Raw genomic sequence first — 21,461 nt, forward strand, 5'->3', positions numbered from 1 at the left:
AAAAAAAAAAAAAAAAAAAGAAATAAAGGATGAAGGGCAAGTGCTGTGACTCATGCCTTTAATCCCAACACTTTGGGAGACTGAGGCAGGAGGATTGCTTGAGCTCAGGAGTTTAAGACCAGCCTGAGCAACATAGTGAGACCCTGTCTCTACAAAAAAAAGAAAAAAAAAAACCGGGTGTGGTGATGCATACCTGTAATGCCAACTACTCAGGAGGCTGAGATGAGAGGATCACTTGAGCCCAGGAGTTGGAGGCTGCTCTGAGCCATGATCGTGCCATTGCACTCATGTGTGGGCAAACAGAGCAAGATCCCATCTCTTTAAAAAAAAAAAAAAGAAAGAAAGAAAAAAGGATAATCACTACTTGATAACTCAACAAGTAGATATGGGTTTGAAATTTGTCCATTAAATTTACTTGCACCGTGCTGTTAGGCAAGTTACTTAAGGTTTCTGAGCCAGTTTCCTCCTGTATAAAGTAGGATAGTAAAAACGCCGTCCTGGCAGGGCGTGATAGCTCTTGCCTGTAATCCCAGCACTGTGGGAAGCCAAGGTGGGCAAATCATTTGAGGTCAAGAGTTCAAGACCAGCCTGGCCCACGTGGCGAAACCCCATCTCTCCTAAAAATACAAAAATCAGCCAGGCGTGGAAGTACGTGCCTGTAATCGCAGCTACTCAGGAGGCTGAGGTAGGAGAATTGCTTGAACCTTGAAGGTAGAGGTTGCTGTGAGCCGAGATCACGCCACTGCACTCCAGCCTCGGTGACAAAGTGAAACTCCATCTCAAAAAAAAAAAAATTTAAAAAAACAAAAAAAAACACCTTCCCAAGTAGAGTGATGTGAGAATTAAATGGGATAATAAATGAAGTAGTCAGTGTAGTGCTTGAAATGTTACAGTAAATGGTAACTATATTTTATCATCATTATTACTATTACAATACTGGGTTTTTTTAAAATCAAAAAACCAATTAGAGTGATGCAAAATAAGAGTATTACCTTGTGCACGCCACTTACATTTATCGTCTTAAAACATTGTGTTGAATTCGAGAAAAGTTCAGAAACTCGCAATGAGGAGAGACTTTTAAGAAAAAGTCTGAATTATCAGAGTCTTTGGAGAAAGGCAGCATCTCCAGGCATGTGAAAGATTTGCAGTGAGCTGGGCCGTGGCTCATGCCTGTAATCCCAGCACTTTGGGAGGCTGAGGCAGGTGGATTACCTGAGGTCAGGAGTTCAAGACCAGCCTGACCAACATGGTGAAACCCCGTCTCTACTGAAAATACAAAATTAGCTGAGTGTGGTGGCGCATGCCTGTAATCCCAGCTACTTAAGAGGCTGAGGCAGGAGAATTGCTTGAACCTGGGAGGCGGAGGTTGCAGTGACCCAAGATTGCGTCATTGCACTCCAGTCTGGACAACAAGAGCGAAACTCCATCTCAAAAAAAGAAAAAAAAAAAACATTTGCAATGAGTGTCTCAGTGAAGACGTGATAATCTGGGCTCTAGTCACAGGGTCTAACTCAGACATGGAAAAAAGTCCATTTCATTAATCTTTATCAGCACTTGAACTCCTGGCTGAGGGAGAATGTGGAACATTGAAGGACTGTCTGAGAATAGGATGGAGTTATACCAGATTAGGAGGACTTAAATACCATGGTAGCTGGCGGTAGAAGGGAGGACCGAGTGACCCCTTGAGCCCCTCCTCCCTGCTACTGTGGGTTAGGCAGTGAGTGGTACATCAGCATTACTGGCATGGGAGTCTGACACATTGCCAAGGAGGTGTAAAGGAGAAATGCAAAGGAATTGAAGTGGTGTGGGCAAAGTGAATGCCAGTGCTTGTTGATAGGATTCTACTGGTGTCGTATTTTCATGATCATGTGTGTCGCCTGTTTGGGGGTGGGGCAAGGGTGGAAGGGAGTTACATGGATTCCTGGTAAAACCTTTTTTTTTTTTTTTTTTTTTGAGACGGCATTTCACTCTTGTTGCCCAGGCTGGAGTGCAATGCACGATCTTGGCTCACCGCAACCTCCGCCTCCCGGGTTCAAGCGATTCTCCTGCCTCAGCCTGCTGAGTAGCTGAGATTACAGGCATGTGCCACCACGCCTGCCTAATTGTGTATTTTTAGTAGAGACAGGGTTTCTCCATGTTTGTCAGGCTGGTCTTGAACTCCCGAGCTCAGGTGATCCACCCACCTCGGTCTCCCAAAGTGCTGGGATTACAGGTGTGAGCCACCACACCCAGCTGGTAAAGCCATTTTGGTTAGGGGCATAGGCTTGTGTATCAGCCTGCCCAGCTTTAAATCTTATCTCCATTTCTTGCTGGCTATGTGACTTGATGGAAGTCAGTTACTTTCTCTGAACCTCAATTTCCCAATCTGTAAATGAAGATAATAATAGGGCAACTGTGAGGATTAAATGAGATTGAGCTCTTAAAGGCTATTACTGGAACACAGGAAATGTTTGATAAATGTTGTCCTTATTATTAATGAGGCCAGATTCTGTTCTCCCCCTACCCCCCCAAAAATGTCTCTTCTCTTTCATGTTTTTCTTCTAACAGCTGGAACCCAGGCTGGAGAAGAGATGCCTGTTGTTTCAAAAACCAACATTAAGGAGTACAAAGATAGTTTCTCTAATGAGAAGTTTGATTTTCGCAACCACCCAAATATCACTTTCTTTGTTTATGTCAGTAATTTCACCTGGCCCATCAAAATTCAGGTAAGAAGAGCTTTTTGGTCTCATACCTGCAAAGATGGTGAAATCTCTTTAGTAAGACTAAATTTGCTAATTTGGAGCTTGTGGTAAATGAGATGTGCAATGTGGCCTTGCCTTTGTAATGTCTATGGCAGAGAAGTGCTGAGTACATGCATGCTGCACAGAAGATTGGAGTGGGGATGGACTGTATCACTCGGGAAGGACTTTTGCAAAAGCACTGTTGAAAGCAAGTTGGCATATAACAGATTTGGTCATTATAATCGTATTCACTTCTTCAGTAAGCACTTGCCATGTGAAAACCTGTAGGGCTTCACAAAGAACTTCAATTCTAGAGTAAGGTGGATGTAAGTGAAACAAACCCACATATAACGAGTGAAAGCCAGAGTGTGGAAAGTGACATGAGATGATCCCAGAAATGCTATCAAAGTTTAAAGGAGGACAGCTGGGGAGGCTGTGTTGAAGAACATCAGCCTTGTAGTCAGACAGAGGTGGTTTGATTCCTGGCTCCTATACAAATCATGCAGCCTTTCCAAGTCTCCAGTTCTCTGTGCATGTGACCTGAAGGGTAGTTGTCAGCGGCTGTATGACTGCTGCAGTGTCTTGTTGTCAGCCTACTCCTTTCCTCTGTTCCGAGGGGGCCAGTGTACTCCCACTTTTCCAAGACCCATGGCCCCATTTTAGCTTTTTTTTTTTTTTTTTTTGAGACGGAGTCTCGCTATGTCGCCCAGGCTGGAGTGCAGTGGCCGGATCTCAGTTCACTGCAAGCTCCGCCTCCCGGGTTTACGCCATTCTCCTGCCTCAGCCTCCCGAGTAGCTGGGACTACAGGCGCCCGCCACCTCACCCGGCTAGTTTTTTTTTTTTGTAATTTTTAGTAGAGACGGGGTTTCACCGGGTTAGCCAGGATGGTCTCGATCTGCTGACCTCGTGATCCGCCCGTCTCGGCCTCCCAAGGTGCTGGGATTACAGGCTTGAGCCACCGCGCCCGGCCCCATTTTAGCTTTTTATACTCATGTCCCCTGGGGCCTTTCCTCAATACCTTCTGCTTCTTACCTTCTTCATTTAGGTGAATGTGGAGGTTGGGGATAGGTGGGCTTTCAGGGACTGGTTCACCTTTAACCACAGAAGCATGGTCACTGGACGGAGGCTGTTGCTGTTTGCCAAAGTTCAGAAGCATAATCAACCTAAGAAGCAAGTCATCACAAACATATGAAAAAAGTTCAACATCACTGATCATTAGAGAAATGCAAATCAAAACCACAGTGAGATACCATCTCACACCAGTCAGAATGTCTGTTATTAGAAAGTCAAAAAAGAACAGATGCTGGCAAGGCTGTAGAGAAACAACAATGCTTTTACACTGTTGGTGAGAGTGTAAATTAGTTCAGCCATTGTGGAAGACAGTGTGGCAATTCCTCAAAGACCTAGAGGCAGAAATACCATTTGACCCAGCCATCCCATTACTGGATGTATATCCAAAAGAATATAAATTATTCTGTTACAAAGATACATGCACATGTATGTTCATTGAAGCACTATTCACAGTAGCAAAGACCCTGGAATCAACCTAAATGCCCATCAACAATAGACTGTATAAAGAAAATGTGGTACATATACACCATGGAATACTATGCAGCCATAAAAAGGAATGAGATCATGTCCTTTGCAGGGACATGGATGGAGCTGGAGGCCATTATCCTCAGCAAACTAATGCAGGAACAGAAAACCAGGTACCACATGTTCTCACTTATAAGTGGGAGCTGAGAACACATGGACACATGGTGGGGAACAACACACACTGGGGCTTGTTGGAGGGTGATGGGGAGGAGGGAGAGCATCAGGAAGAATAGCTAATGGATACTGGGCTTAATACCTAGGTGATGAGATGATGGCACATTATGGCACACGTTTACCTATGTAACAAACCTGTATATCCTGCACATGTACCCCTGAACTTAAAAATTAACAACAAAAACAAGTTAACGCTCATCAATTAGGATGCCTTGGGACTGTGACTAAAGAACAGTTGATCTTTCCATTCTGGAAATATAGAGCACAAAAACTATGTTGTACTTTTTCTCACCACCCTCTCCTTTTCCTGTCTCCATGGTCTAAGATTTGTTAATCCTCTCATTGGCTTCTCCCTTTGCCCTTGCATACTCCCTGTGTCCCTCCTCAGCCAGTCTTGTAAGCATCAGCTACGCTTCCTATTCCTGTTTCCTCTTGTCTAGTCACACATCTGCTCACAATGGTCTGGCCTCTTCCCTTACCACATCCTGAAACCGTCCTGTCATAGTGGGCCCCAATGATGGAATTCTTCAGTCCCCTTTTTCTCTCATTGCATGGCTTTGAATCATCATCTTTCTTGTCTTCCTGGATTTTTCTTTCCCTCATTCTCTGTTCAGTCTTTTTAGAGAATCCTCTTCCTCTTCCTTAAACACTGGGCTTGTCTAGGATTCAGACCCCGTCCTTTTCTCTCTTTACTCAGTTTCCTGCATGTGGGACTTGTGGTGCCACATCTATTCTGGTGATTCTCAGTGCTGTCTCCAGACCAGCACTGGCAGTTGCTGCCTGGACAGCCCTACCTGGGTAGTCAAAGCTCCCTTTGTTTGGTGCATATTCCTTGTTGTGATCTTAGCCCCAGACTTCCATGCTTCCTTTCTCTGTAAACAACACCACCATCACCCTGTTGCACAAGCCAGGGTCTGCAGATCATTTGCATTCCTGGGATAAACCCAATTTGGGCATGACGTATTATTGCCTTACTTTACACATTGTTGGATTCAGTTTTGCTATAACATTTTTTATTAGAATTTTGTATCTATTTCATGAGTAAGAATGTCCGATAATTTTCTCTTGCTGTCCTTGTTATGGTTTTGGTATCATGTTAAACTAACCTTTAATAATTATAATTTGAGGAGTTTTCACTCTTTCTCATCTCTGGAGAATATGTAAGATTAGAGTTAACTGAACCTCAAGTACTTGGTAGCTCTCACCTATAAAATCATTTGATCCTAGTGTCTTATTTGTGGAGTTATTTTTTAGCTGCTGATTCAGCTTGTTTAGTAGTTATAGGATATTTTGAATTTCCTCTTTATTTGATTCACTTTTTAATATTTTTTCTAGGTATTTATTTATTTATTTATTTTTTGAGACGGAGTCTCGCTCTGTCACCCAGGCTGGAGTGCAGTGGCCGGATCTCAGCTCACTGCAAGCTCCGCCTCCTGGGTTCACGCCATTCTCCGGCCTCAGCCTCCCAAGTAGCTGGGACTACAGGTGCCCGCCACCTCGCCCGGCTGGTTTTTTTGTATTTAATAGAGACGGGGTTTCACCGTGTTTGCCAGGATGGTCTCGATCTCCTGACCTCGTGATCCACCCGTCTCGGCCTCCCAAAGTGCTGGGATTACAGGCTTGAGCCACCGCACCCGGCCTTTTTCTAGGTATTTATATCATGTTTTTAAATGTATTTTTAATTTTACTTTTTAAATTGATACATAATTGTATATATTTATGAGGTACATGAGGTATTTTGATACATGCATACAATGTATAGTGATCAAATAAGAGTAATTAGGATATCCATCACCTCAAACATTTATCATTTCTTTGTGTTGAGTACATTTCACATCTTCTAGCTATTTTGAAATAATGAATAAATTATTGCTAACTATAATCATGATGTGTATTGTGCCATTGAACACTAGAACTTCTTCCTTCTAACTCTATTTTTATGCCCATTAACCTCTATCTCCCCAGCCCCTCAGCCGCTGGTAACCACCATTCTACACTCTACCTCCATGAGATCAGTTTTCTTAGCTCACACATGTGAATGAGAAAATATATTTGTCTTTCTGTGCCTGGCTTGTTTCACTTAACATAATGACCTCCAGTTCCATTCATGTTGCTGCAAAGAACAGGATTTCATTCGTTTTGTGAATGAATAATATTTCGTTGTATAATATATACAACATTTTATTTGTCCATTCAGTTGTTGATGGACACGTAGGTCGATTTCGTACGTTCACTGTTGTGAATAGTGCTGCAATAAACGTTTGTAGCATGCAGTATCTCTTCAGTATACTGATTTTCTTTCTTTTGGATATATACCCAGCGGTGGGATTGCTGGATCATGTGGTGGATCTGTTTTGAGCAGTGTTCATACTGTCTTCTATAGTGGCTGTACTAAATAATTTACATTCCCCCCAGCAGTGAACTAGTATCCTCTTTCCCTGTATCCTTGCCAGCATCTGTTATTTTGTCTTTTTAATAATAGCCATTTTAACGGGGATGAGATGATTTATTATTATGGTTTTGATTTGCGTTTGCCTGATAATTATTGATGTTGAGTTTTTTTCTTATGCCTGTTGGCCATTTGTATGTCTTCTTTTGAGAAATGTCTGTTCAGATCATTTGCCCATTTTTAAATCACGTTTTTTTTCTATTGAGTTGTTTGAATTCCTGGTGTATTCTGGTTATAAATCCCTTGTTGGAGGGATAGTTTCGAAATATTTTCTCCCATTCTATAAGCTTTCTCTTCACTCTGTTTCCTTTGCTTTGTAGAGCTTTTTGGCTTGATATAATCCCCTTTGTCTATTTTTGCTTTTGTTGCCTGTGATTTCGGCATCTTACACAAAACATCTTTGCCCAGACCAATGTCCTGAAGGATTTTCCCGATATTTTCTTCTAGTAGTTTTATGGTTTTAGGTCTTATACTTAAGCCTTTAATCCATTTAAATTTGATTTTTGTATGTGGTGAGAGAGAGGGACCTCGTGTTGTTTTTCTGCACATGGATATCCACTTTTCCCAGCACCATTTATTGAAGAACCTGTCCTTTCCCTCACTGAATATTCTTGACTCCATTACTGAAAAACAGTTGGCTGTGAATATGTGGATTTATTTCTCGGTTCTTTAGTTTGTTCCACTGGTCTGTGTATCTGTTTTTATGCTGGTATCATGCTGTTATGGGTACTATAGCTTTGTAGCATATTTTGAAGTAAGGTGATAGGATGCCTCCAGTTTCGTTCTTTTTGCTCAGAAATGCTTTGGTTTGCTGAGTACAGTGGCTCATGCCTATAATCCCAGCACTTTGGGAGGCCAAGGCGGGTGGATCACCTGAGGTCAGGAGTTTGAGACCAGCCTGGCCAACATGGCAAAACCCTGTCTCTAATAAAAATACAAAAATTAGCCATGTGCAGTGGTGGGGCCTGTAATCCCAGCTACTTGGGAGGCTGGGGCAGAAGTGTCTCTTGAACCCAGGAGGAAGAGGCTGCAGTGAGCCAAGATTGCGCCACTACACTCTACCCTGGGCAAACAGAGCGAGACTCTGTCTCAAAAAAAAAAAAAAAGAAAGAAAAAAATGCTTTGGCTATTTGGGGTCTTCTGTGGTTGCATACAAATTTTAGAATTGTTTTTTCTATTTCTGTGAAGAATGTCATTGGTGTAGAGATTACATTGAATCCGTAGATAGCTTTTGGTAGTATGGTTTTTTCCACAATATATTATTTCAGTCCACAAACATGGTGTCTCTTTCCATTTTTTTGTGATCTCTTCAATTTCTTACATCAATGTTTTATAGTTTTCCTTGTAAAGAGGACTTTCACCTCCTTGGTTAAATTTATTCCTACGGTTGTTTTTGGAAGTTTTAAAAAAATCTATTGAGAATGGGATTGCTTTCTTGATTTCTTCTTCTGCTAATTTGTTACTCCTGTATAGAAATGCTTCTGATTTTTGTGTGTTGATTTTGTATCCTGCAACTTTACTGAGTTTATCAGTTCTTAGTTTTTTGGTGGAGCTTTTAGGGTTTTCTATATATAAGATTATATCAACTGCAAATAGGGACAATTTGACTTCCTCCTTTGAATTTGGATGCCCTTTATTTCTTTCTTTTGCCTAGTTGCTCTGGTCAAATATGTTGATAATTTGTTGATGCTGTCCTCTAATCTTCGTAGCATCTGTGTTCATGAAATCCTTTGTCGTATTCCAATGTTGATAGCATTATTCACAACCGAAGTGTGGAAACAACCCAAGTATCTATCAGTGGATGAATGGATAAACAAAATGTGGTATGTATGTATGTGTGTGTGTGTGTGTGTATGTGTATATATATACATACACACATACATACATACATACATATATAAAATGTTATTCAGCATTAAAAAGGAATGAAATTCTGATACATGCAACAACACAAGTAAACCTTGAAAACACGCTAAGTGAAATAAGCTAGTTGCAAGAGGACAGATACTGAATTATTCCACTTACATGAACTGTCTAGAGTACACAAATTCTTTTTTATTATTATTATTATTATTATACTTTAAGTTCTAGGGTACATGTGCATAACGTGCAGGTTTGTTACATATGTATACTTGTGCCATGTTGGTGTGCTGCACCCATCAACTCGTCATTTACATCAGGTATAACTCCCAATGCAATCCCTCCCCCCTCCCACCTCCCCATAATAGGCCCCGGTGTGTGATGTTCCCCTTCCCGAGTCCAAGTGATCTCATTGTTCAGTTCCCACCTATGAGTGAGAACATGTGGTGTTTGGTTTTCTGTTCTTGCGATAGTTTGCTAAGAATGATGGTTTCCAGCTGCATCCATGTCCCTACAAAGGACCCAAACTCATCCTTTTTTATGGCTGCATAGTATTCCATGGTGTATATGTGCCACATTTTCTTAATCCAGTCTGTCACTGATGGACATTTGGGTTGATTCCAAGTCTTTGCTATTGTGAATAGTGCCGCAATGAACATACGTGTGCATGTGTCTTTATAGCAGCATGATTTATAATCCTTTGGGTATGTACCCAGTAATGGGATGGCTGGGTCATATGGTAGTTCTAGATCCTTGAGGAATCGCCATACTGTTTTCCATAATGGTTGAACTAGTTTACAATCCCACCAGCAGTGTAAAAGTGTTCCTATTTCTCCACATCCTCTCCAGCACCTGTTGTTTCCTGACTTTTTTATGATTGCCATTCTTTCACAAGCATTCTTATACACCAGTAACAGACAAACAGAGAGCCAAATCATGAATGAACTTCCATTCACAATTGCTTCAAAGAGAATAAAATACCTAGGAATCCAACTTACAAGGGATGTAAAGGACCTCTTCAAGGAGAATACAAACCACTGCTCAGTGAAATAAAAGAGGACAAATAAATGGAAGAACATACCATGCTCATGGATAGGAAGAATCAATATCATGAAAATGGCCATACTGCCCAAGGTAATTTATAGATTCAATGCCATCCCCATCAAGCTACCAATGACTTTCTTCACAGAATTGGAAAAAACTGCTTTAAAGTTCATATGGAACCAAAAAAGAGCCCGCATTGCCGAGACAATCCTAAGTCAAAAGAACAAAGCTGGAGGCATCACGCTGCCTGACTTCAAACTATACTACAAGGCTACAGTAACCAAAACAGCATGATACTGGTACCAAAACAGAGATATAGACCAATGGAACAGAACAGAATCCTCAGAAATAATACCACACATCTACAACCATCTGATCTTTGACAAACCTGACAAAAACAAGAAATGGGGAAAGGATTCCCTATTTAATAAATGGTGCTGGGAAAATTGGCTAGCTATAAGTAGAAAGCTGAAACTGGATCCTTTCATTACTCCTTATACGAAAATTAATTCAAGATGGATTAGAGACTTAAATGTTATACCTAATACCATAAAAACCCTAGATGAAAACCTAGGTAATACCATTCAGGACATAGGCATGGGCAAGGACTTCATGTCTGAAACACCAAAAGCAACGGCAACAAAAGCCAAAATTGACAAATGGGATCTAATTAAACTAAGAGTTTCTGCACAGCAAAAGAAACTACCATCAGAGTGAACAGGCAACCTACAGAATGGGAGAAAATTTTTGCAATCTACTCATCTGACAAAGGGCTAATATCCAGAACCTACAAAGAACTCAAACAAATTTACAAGAAAAAAACAAACAACCCCATCAAAAAGTGGGCAAAGGATATGAACAGACATTTCTCAAAAGAAGACATTCATACAGCCAACAGACACATGAAAAAATGCTCACCATCACTGGCCATCAGTGAAATGCAAATCAAAACCACAATGAGATAGAGTCCACAAATTCTTAAGAGACAGAAAGTGGAGTGGAGGTTACCAGCAGCTAGAGGGGAGCGGGAAATGGGGAATTACTGCTTCATGGCTATTATAGAGTTTCCCTTTGGGGTGATGAAAAAGCGTTGAAAGTAGGTAGTGATGTCAGTTGCACAAAATTGTAAATGTAATTATTGCCACTGATTTGTACACTTAAAAATGGTTAAAGTGATTTTATGTTATATCTTACTACAATTTTAAAAAGTCTTTAAAAATCACAGCAAGATGCTTTTGTAGATACAGCAAGCTTATTCTGAAATTTATATGAAAGGGCAAAAGTTCTAGAATAGCTGTAACAATTTAGAAAAAGAAGAATAAAATGGGAAGAATCAATTTACCCAATGTTAAGGCTTACTATTAGGACAGTAATCAAGACATTGTTTCAGGTGGAGGGGTAGACACATAGATTAATGGGATAAGCTGATCTATAGATCCGAGAAATAGAACGTCCAGCTGATTAGGATTTGATTCTGTTTTTGGTGTTTTTTTGAGGCAGAGTCTCACTATGATGTCCAGGCTGGTCTTGAACTCCTGGGCTCAAGTAACCCTCTTACCTCAGCCTCCTGAGTAGCTGGGATTACAGGTGCACACCGCCACACCAGTTCCAGCTGATTTTTTTTTTTTTTTTTTTTGGAGACAGGGTCTCACGTTGTTGCCCAGGCCAGAGTGCAGTGGTGCAATCACAGCACACTGCAGCCTCAACCTCCCTGGCTCAAGTGATCCTCCTGCCTCAGCCTCTCAAGTAGCTGGGACTATAGGCGCATACCACCATGCCTGGCTAATTCTTTTTTTTTTTTTTTTTTTTTTTTGGGTAGAGATGGGATTTCCCTATGTTGCCTAGACTGGTCTCAAATTCCTGGGCTCAAGTGATCCCGCCTTGGCCTCCCAAAGTGCTAAGATTGCAGACATGAGCCGTTGCACCCAACTGATTTTTGACAAAGGCGCTGCAAAGGCAATTCAGTGAAGAAAGGACAGCCTTTTAACAAATAGTGTAGAGCAGTTGGACAACCATAGGCAAACAAAGGAATCTCTAAATCTCACATCTTATATAAAAATTAACTCAATATTGATCACAGATCTAAATGTAAAACATAAAACTATAAAACTTTTAGAAAAAAATAGAGGAGAAAATCTTTGAATCCCAGAACTAAGCAAAAGGTTTTTAGACTTGATACTAAAAACATGATTCATAAAAGGAAAACTTGATAAACTGGAGCACATAAAACCAAAAGCTTTTCTCTGTGAAAAACCCTGTTATGAAGATGAAAAGGCAAACTATGGACTGGGAGAAAATATTTGCAAACCATATTTCTGGGAAAGCGCTTGAATTTAGAGTATAAGAACTCTCGCCGGGCGCGGTGGCTCAAGCCTGTAATCCCAGCACTTTGGGAGGCCGAGGCGGGTGGATCACGAGGTCAGGAGATCGAGACCATCCTGGCTAACATGGTGAAACCCCGTCTCTACTAAAAATACAAAAAACTAGCCGGGCGTGGTGGCGGGCGCCTGTAGTCTCAGCTACTTGGGAGGCTGAGGCGGGAGAATGGTGTGAACCCGGGAGGCGGAGCTTGCAGTGAGGAGATCACGCCACTGCACTCCAGCCTGGGAGACACAGCGAGACTCCGTCTCAAAAAAAAAAAAAAAAAAAAAAAAAAAAACCTCTCAAAACTCAACAGTAAACAAACAATTCAATTAGAAAACGGGCAAAAGGCTGGGCGGGGTGGCTCATGCCTGTAATCCCAGCACTTTGGGAGGCCGAGACGGGCGGATCATGAGGTCAGGAGATCGAGACCATCCTGGCTAACATGGTGAAACCTCCTCTCTACTAAAAATACAAAAAATGCCGGGCGCAGTGGCTCACGCCTGTAATCCCAGCACTTTGGGAGGCCGAGACGGGCGGATCACGAGGTCAGGAGATCGACACCATCCTGGCTAACCCGGTGAAACCCCGTCTCTACTAAAAAATACAAAAAACTAGCCGGGCGAGGTGGCGGGCACCTGTAGTCCCAGCTACTCGGGAGGCTAAGGCAGGAGAATGGCGTAAACCTGGGAAGCGGAGCTTGCAGTGAGCTGAGATCCGGCCACTGCACTCCAGCCTGGGCGACAGAGCGAGACTCTGTCTCAAAAAAAAAAAACAAAACATTAGCTGGGCGTGGTGGCGGGCGCCTGTAGTCCCAGCTACTGGGGAGGCTGAGGCAGGAGAATAGCGTGAAGCCGGGAGGTAGAGCTTGCAGTGAGCCAAGATCGCATCACTGCACTCCAGCCCCTGGGCTACAGAGCGAGATTCCATCTCAAAAAAAAAAAAAAAAAAAAAATGGGCAAAAGACATGAAGAGACATTTAACCAAAGAGGATATACATATGGTGAATAATGACATAAAAGATGATCAGCATCGATAACCATTAGTGAGGTCGGGTGTGGTGGCTCACACCTGTAATCCCAGCACTTTGGGAAGCAGAGGCAGGCAGATCACCACTTGAGGTCAGGAGTTCAAGACCAGCCTGGCCAACATGGCAAAACCCAGTCTCTACTAAAAATAAAAAATTAGGCAGGCACGGTGGCACATGCCTGTAGTCCCAGCTACTCAGGATGCTGAGGCAGGAGAATTGCTTGAACCCGGGAGGCAGAGGTTACAGTGAGCTGAGATTGTGCTACTGCACTCCAACCTGGGCGACGGAATAAGACTCCCTCTCAAAATAAAAATAAAATAACCATTAGAGAAATGCAAATTGAAAGCACAATGAGATATCACTAGACACCTGTCAAAATGACTAAAATTAAAAATAGTAATAACACCAAATGTTGGAGAGAGTGGGGAAAGATTGGATCACTCATACATTGTTGGTGGGAATATAAGATGGTACAGTCACTCTGGAATATAGTTTGTCTGTTTCTTAAAAAACTAGTGTTGGGCCGGGCGCGGTGGCTCAAGCCTGTAATCCCAGCACTTTGGGAGGCCGAGGCGGGTGGATCACGAGGTCAGGAGATCGAGACCATCCTGGCTAACATGGTGAAACCCCGTCTCTACTAAAAATACAAAAAACTAGCCGGGCGTGGTGGCGGGCGCCTGTAGTCCCAGCTACTCGGAGGCTGAGGCAGGAGAATGGCGTGAACCTGGGAGGCGGAGCTTGCAGTGAGCCGAGATCGCGCCACTGCACTCCAGCCTGGGTGACACAGCGCGAGACTCCGTCTCAAAAAAAAAAAAAAATTAAAAAAAAACTAGTGTTATACTTATAACCCAGCAATTGCATTCCTAGGCATTTATCCGAGAGAAATGAAAACCAGTGTTCTCACAAATATCTGTACACCCGTGTTTATAGCACTTGACAGTAATATTTAACAGCTTTATTTATAATAGCCCAAAACTGGAAACAAGCCAAATATTCCTCAACAAATGAATGCTTAAATAAGTGATGCTACATACACACCATGGCCTAATACCCAGCAACAAAAAGAAATGAACTATTGATATACAGAAACACAACAACTTTGATAAATCAAAAGCAAATTTTGCTGATTGAAAAAGAAAATCTTAGAAATTTATATATGGCATGATATAACATTTGAAAATGAAAATTTTAGATCTTGTATTCCTACACACATAGTGAATATGTATCCCGAAGCTTCAAATTTCTCTGGCTTCTTAGGACTCTGATCTCTAGACCCGGTTTTAAGGGAACTTACCTGATTAGGTCAGGCCTACCCACACAGAAGGAGGGAAGATACAGAGCGTGCCCGTCAGGAGGTGGAAATCTTGGGGGCATTCTTAGAATTCTCCCTGCCGTAGACTGCATTTGGAATAGAGCTTGCAGGGGTTTCAGTTGTTTCTCCGATCCGAAAGGGGTTGAGCTCTAGGTTCCAGTTAGTATAATTTCATTTTGGCAACATCTCCTGACACTATTAAGATATAGGTTATGTGTATTTAGTAGGTTATTTTCATGTAAAACACTTGATTAGGGTTCTAGTAAATAAATTTTATTAACTCATTTTACGTTGAGATTGTTTTTGTACTGACATACCTCTCCATATTCTGAATCTAATTGAACATCATGTTTTGTTGCTTATAGCTGACAAATGATTAATACTTTTTAGATTCTTAGTGAAAATCTTGACTTAACGCTGCTGACACTTTTCCCAGTCTGTGCGTATAAGCAGGCTTTTGTGCTGGAGGTAGCCATACTTGTTGCCAATGCCGAGTTCTAGTTTTTTTCCTTCCAGTTCCCTATTGCTCCACCCTCTGAAAGTCACTGAAATGGTTTTAGAGCTTTCATTCTAGAGGGAGCTCTTCCCCACACTTAATTCTAAGAAGTAATAATTTTAAGTTTCAGAATCAAGGAGATGTTGATTTTCTTCCTGGTTTTTTGGTGCTCCTTATCTGGGCTCGATCACTAACTTAAATTAAGATGCACTTATGAACACTGCATTCAGGAGCACTTGTGAAAATAAACGATGGCATGCTCACCATTTAGTTTGCCAAGATTTCCTTGAAAATGCAGGTAAGTTCTATTGCAAGCGTGTCTTTTTGCTGTTTGGTACAAATGACCACACTATTCACTGTGACTAGACCCGTATCATCATGTGTTCTCAGTCCTCGCACGACAGCCTGGTTGATACTGGTTCTCTCTGCTTTGGGAACCATATCTGGCTGTGCGCTATGTGGAGGGCTGAGCTGGTGTCTTCCTGGGTAGGTACATCATGTTCTCAACAAGGGCTGCGTGTTTCTTTATTGCTGTTTTTCCCCCAGAGCCTTAGCTTTTCTAGGTGTGTAGCGTGGCTCTTAAATACACACATTTAGCAACTGTGCAAATTCAGTAAAAATGGAGAGACTTATTTAAGGAAGAGAGTAGGGAAATGTCTAAATAGTGCAGTGTAGGCCATTCAGTTAAATTTCAGTATGGCTTTCAATGCAGGCAAAGCCGTTTTGCCTTTGATTCTCATTTTTTAAATGAGATTTTAAAAATTGAGATTATCATTTTTTTAAAGCAAAGTAACTGAAGAAATCTAATTCTCTACTTGGAAATTTGTGTAAGCATTGGGGCTTTAAAATGGTGATACTAAACTCAAGTTCCTTCACTCTGAACCAATCCCAGGATTCTTTTCCATAATTAGGAACAGATCAAACTCTATAACTGCTGAGGGAATTTGAAACTGACTATAAAAATCTTTGTAGATGCAGTTAAAAAACAAACAAAACCCACAGAATGAAAAGTCCTCTTTCTAGGAGGGTGGCGGGTGTGTTGGGGCCGGTTGTGCCTGTTTTTTGATCGGTTGTTCCTATGGGTGAGCACACTTCCCTCTGCCCCTGCTTTCTGAAAGCTATCCTAGTTCTCCCCAGTAAGCCGGGGCTCAGCCGGCTTCAGCTATGTTCATAGTTTAGGGGTGTAGGTATTCGAGATAAAAGATGGATGGGCAGACAGTGTGTGTGTGAGGTGGGAAGGTGAGGTGGTGAGGCTCTGGCTTGTTCCCGACTCTACAACAGAGGTTGTTACTGTAATGTGAAGCTAATATAGAAGCTGTCTGCATGCTGGGTGTTTCATCTACTGTTTTATGTAAGAGGCCAGTGTTCACAAGTAGAGGCAACACAGAATTGGTATTGAGAACTGGGCATTCATTTAGATTTTAGAGTTCTGTTTATGGGTGCTAACAGGATCGCTATACTGAGCAAGGGATGTGTGAAACTTTTGTTCACTTGGATGTGCTTTTTTTCTTATAACAGCTTTATTGAGATATAATTTACATACCATACAGTTCACTCATTTAAAGTACACAATTCAGTGGTTTTCAGTATATTCACAGAACTGTGCAGCCACCCGTCACCACAGTCAATTTTAGAATATTTTCATCACTTCCAGAAGAAGCCCCTTAGCAGTCAGTCCCCATTCCTCCCTCATCTGGCAACCCCCAGTCTGTATTTCCTGTGTCTATGGATTTGCTTATTTGAGTCACATCATGTTTTCAAGGTTCACCTGTGTTTAGTATGTTTCAGTACTTATTCCTTGTTGTTATAGCTGAATAATATTCCTTATATGTATATACCACATTTTGTTTATCCATTTTTCTATTGATGGATACTTGGGTGGTTTTCACTCTTTGGCTATTATGAATAGTGTCAGATATACTTTTCATGTTTATATTTACTGTATAATAACTGCATATCCGTACCTCCTGGTGTTAGTTATCTGTATCTTAAGAGTTTTAAGAATTATAAAGTCATGCTGTAATTCTAGCACTTAGGGAGGCCGAGGCGGGCAGATCGCTTTAGCTCAGGAGTTTGAGACCAGCCTGGGCAACATAGTAAAACCCTGTCTCTACTAAAATACAAAAAATTAGCTGGCTGTGGTGAAGTGTTCCTATAGTCCCAGCTACTTGCAAGGCTGAGGCACGAGACTCACTTGAACCCCGGAGGCAGATGTTGCAGTGAGCCAAGATTGCGCCACTGTACTCCAGCTTGGGAGACAGAGCAAGACTCTGTCTCAAAACAAAACAAAACAAAACAAAAAAAGAATTAAACTGTACTTAAAGTATGTGTCTTTCTTTGTTTCAAACTATATTTAAGGTTCTTGTATAGCCCTGTGGGTTTCATCATAAAGGAAAAATGTGTCATTCCTTTGTCTCGAAAGTCCCATCTCCTGCTTTTCAGCTTTGGCTTTGGTTTGTCTCTTGTCAGCTCTTTAATGCTATTGTTCCCTTGGGTTTCATCTGGACTCTTTTTCCCTGGGTAATCTCATCCACACCATCTGGGAACATTGCCTGTGGCTGGATGGGTAAATCTTTGTCTCTAGCAGACTTCTCTCCTGTGATCTCCAGAGCCAGGAACCCACTAGACTTCCTTAAAATTCATTCAGCCAGCAGACTTTCTGGCCCAGAGCAGCAGCTGTGAGTGGACAGCAGGCACCTCCATTAGAAGCTCAGTGTTAGAGGTGTGCCCATGCGTTCCTGGGAGCCATGAGAGGGGAGCGGAGTGCTCTGTGTCACCTGAGCCCAAGTTAAGAGAGACCACACCAGAGCTGATCCCTACGGAGCGTGGGAGCTGGGGGAAGGGGGTGTTCATGGTGGGGAAAGGGAATGACCTGCCCTTTCAGGAGCTACCAGGAGTTTAGCAGAGCTGGTGACAGTGCTGTGAGCAAGGAGGTGGAGAGCTGGGGAGGGCCATTATGAAGAGACTGGAGATCGTGGGCTGTGAACTGGAGTCCAGATGTGACTGGGAGTCGTTGAGATGTTTTAAGCCGAAAAGTCACCAAAGATCAGTGTTTAGAAAGACCCCACTGGCAGCAGTTGGGAGTGTGGATTGGAAGGAGCCAGGCCTAAGTCAGGGAGTCCAGGTGGAATTCTTGTGTAGAAACCCAGGGAAGGGGACCATCTGATGACACACATCCCATAGCAACTTCCTTTCCTCCTCTTCACCTCCACAGCGGAGTGTCTGTTTTCGCCATACAAAGATTCCTTAATGGCAAGGACTGTATTTTATACCTCAGTGTCCTCAGTGTCCTGTGCTAATCAGTTGGAGATACTCCCTAAATGTATGCCATATGAGTATATAATTGTTAGTAAGAGGGCTTTATGGTAGGTACCAGAACTTTTTCTTTTTTACAACTTTTATGACTTTTATAAAGGAGCCAACACCTTTTTCTGATATTGTCAGAACAATTGCTGACCAGTGCTGTGGGCTGGCTGAGGTTGGAAACCAAGAATTTGTTATCTTAGTCTATGCAGCAGAGTTAGAAGATTGGATTGTTCTTGGTTAGAATTTTGTCCAGAGAGTTAGAAGGTAGAAGAAAAGGGAGGGCTGAGGACATAAACATCCAAATTTTACAAAGCAGATAGTTAAGTGCTCCTGTCTATATTGAAATAGTAAAAAGGGAAATGATTGGAGGTCTGGGATATGCTTCAAAATAATATGATCATAGGGAAAGTAAGTGGAGTGCAGATGAAACAAGGTTGACCATGAGCTGATAATTTACTGAAACAGGATGATGAGCACGTGAGGTTCATTATAGTGCTCTTTCTACTTTTTAAAAAGTTTAAGATTTTCCAAAATGAAAAAGAAGCTGGGCATGGTAGCTTATGCCTGTAATCCCAGCACTTTGAGAGCCTGAGACAGAAGGATCACTTGAACCCAGGAGTTTGAGACCAGCCTGGGCAATATAGTGAGACCCCCATCCCTACTAAAAAAGAAAAAAATTACACAATGAAAAAAATAATACAGGTGGTAGAAGAAGAAATAAAGGTATGAGTATATGATTTGGCCTCCTAAAGACAACTCCAGGAGCATGCCTCTGCTGGGCAGGCGTGCAGCATAGTGCACCCTGGAGCTGAAGTTCTGTTCGCCTTTACAGGAAGCACACAGCATTGTACGGGGGTTTTACCAGTTACCAGTAGGCAGTCTCTAAAACACTCAGGGGTCAGGGGCAAAACTCCCTCTCCCTCAACCCAGCCCACCTGCCTTGGTAAGAATGAAAAACGGAGCTTCCCAGCAAGCCTCCTGCCTTCACCCCCACGCACAGGTGCATTAGGGTTTGAGGGCTTCTCCCTGTGGGGCCCTGGAAGCTGCCCTTCAGTGGGCTATGGCTGCATTGTCTCCTGATCTTGTAGCTGTGTGTGGGTAGCAGGCACATCGTCTCCCCATATCCCAGAGAGTTATGTCCATTTCCTGTCTGTAGTGGCATCTTTCCATCACTATCACCCTCAGGATAATGGCACAGGAACTAACAGAGGCACTAAGAGCAGTGATATATATACTTTTTTTTTTTTTTTTTTTTTTTGAGACGGAGTCTCGCTCTGTCGCCCAGGCTGGAGTGCAGTGGCCGGATCTCAGCTCACTGCAAGCTCCGCCTCCCGGGTTCACGCCATTCTCCGGCCTCAGCCTCCCGAGTAGCTGGGACTACAGGTGCCCACCACCTCACCCGGCTATTTTTTGTATTTCTTAGTAGAGACGGGGTTTCACCGTGTTAGCCAGGATGGTCTCGATCTCCTGACCTCGTGATCCGCCCATCTCGGCCTCCCAAAGTGCTGGGATTACAGGCTTGAGCCACCGCGCCCGGCCAGCAGTGATCTATACTGGAGGGAGGGGGGCAGGGCTGATGACCAAAATCACCTTCTGTTTCAGTAAGAAGTTGGTTAAAATGATGCCTAAAATGGATAGATCAGGAACTAATAAAAACATGAATGATAAAAAGGCAACTCCCAGAAGAACTGAAAAGTAACCTAGTTAAAGGTGGGGGCCCCTGGAGAGAAGCCTTCAAAAGAGCAGAGGAGGAGCAGGGAACATTGCTTCATGACTAGCCTTTCAGTACCTTTTGATATTTCAACTATGCATGTAGTTCTCTAATGATTTCTAAATTGTTAATGAGTGTGATAGAATAGAAATTCTGGAGAATGGTAAAAAGGAATTGCTAGGAGAAAATCAGAGAAAGCAAGCATAGAGCAGTATTGAGGTGGGAGGTTGGGAGCAGACAGATGGTGAGTGTTCGTTTGCATGGCAGGAATGAGTGGCTGAATAGTATTAACTAGCCATGGGGCTCTGACCAGAGCTTGGGTATACAGTTTCTGTGCCAGCACAAACCAGCATTAGGTGTGTGGTGTGTGAGGCCAGGTGATGGTCATATGGATGTGGTCCAGAGCTGTGGTCTTGACATAGAGTTCCATATATGAACTTTGGTGGTGGTTGTTTTGTTTCATTTTTAAGAAAAAAGAAAGAGTTGTTTTACGTCACAGCAAAACTCAAGGAGGTGACATCACAAGACCCAGGTTAGAATATACTCAGCCAGGGCTCACAGAATCTTCCATCCTTTGCAAAGCCAAGGCCTGAGTAGAAAGGCTGTTGGCTTATAGGGCTAAGCTCTTATGGGAGGAATCAGTCCTCTTCTGGCTTCCGGCCTTGCAGTGTCCAGAAAGGAAAGATTGGCATGGTCAGACCAGGAGCCCCGTGGCAGCCATGGGCACTTAGGCTCTCTCTGGTTCTGATGTGAGCGGTGGACACTCACGAGGTCTTCAGTGTCTGCAGACACTGGCCTCAGGGAGAGTAGAGGAGCACATGGGCTCATTCTGGGCTGGGCTTTCACCCTTGGTGGAGCCACTGGTCTGCAGGGGTCCATGGGAGCCTGCGGAGATTCTGCCCAGTACGTACATACCTTGCGTTTTCTCAGACCCTGACAGATGCTGCCTTGAAGCAGAAAGACTTCACCTCACAGGGTGGCCAGCTGTCCTTTCTCTTCCTCTCCCTGTGTTGCGTGCTTATAATAATGGATAGACAGACATCTCCACGGTAGGAATAATACAGCCTTTCTGCAGTCCATGGTTCCGCAGCATATGGTCAGTAGAGTTAGATGAGTGCTACATAAAGTGTAATTAGTTCTGCACCACAGGGTCTTACCTTCCTAAAAGGAAACTCTGGTATTGACTTAGAAATGCCAGTTTTATCCTTCCGACCAGAACCCAAGTCCTGACTGAGGCCAGAGGCAAATGAGAGGTCCTTTCTTCTCTCTTTTCAAATTTTCTGATTAAGCAGTGACTTTTCCTAGTCGTTCAGTATTCATTCATTCGTCCATTTATTCAAGCTTTTGAGTACCTACTTTGTGGATGGCACATAGTAGATGCAAAAATATCACATTGTTATG

General features: G+C 42.7%; 1 protein-coding gene across 2 annotated transcripts in view; it reads left to right on the top strand.

The window, feature by feature from the left end:
• Window positions 1-21,461, top strand: part of ATRN (attractin) — a 180,028-nt gene that overhangs the window by 122,642 nt on the left and 35,925 nt on the right. For both annotated transcript variants that reach the window (XM_025399043.1, XM_025399044.1), the window contains exon 24: window positions 2,548-2,705. In XM_025399043.1, the coding sequence (XP_025254828.1) occupies window positions 2,548-2,705 (158 nt within the window). The remainder of the gene's footprint in view (window positions 1-2,547; window positions 2,706-21,461) is intronic.

The sequence above is a fragment of the Theropithecus gelada genome, chromosome 10, assembly GCF_003255815.1.
Source record: "Theropithecus gelada isolate Dixy chromosome 10, Tgel_1.0, whole genome shotgun sequence".
In the NCBI taxonomy this organism is placed as follows: Eukaryota; Metazoa; Chordata; class Mammalia; order Primates; family Cercopithecidae; genus Theropithecus; species Theropithecus gelada.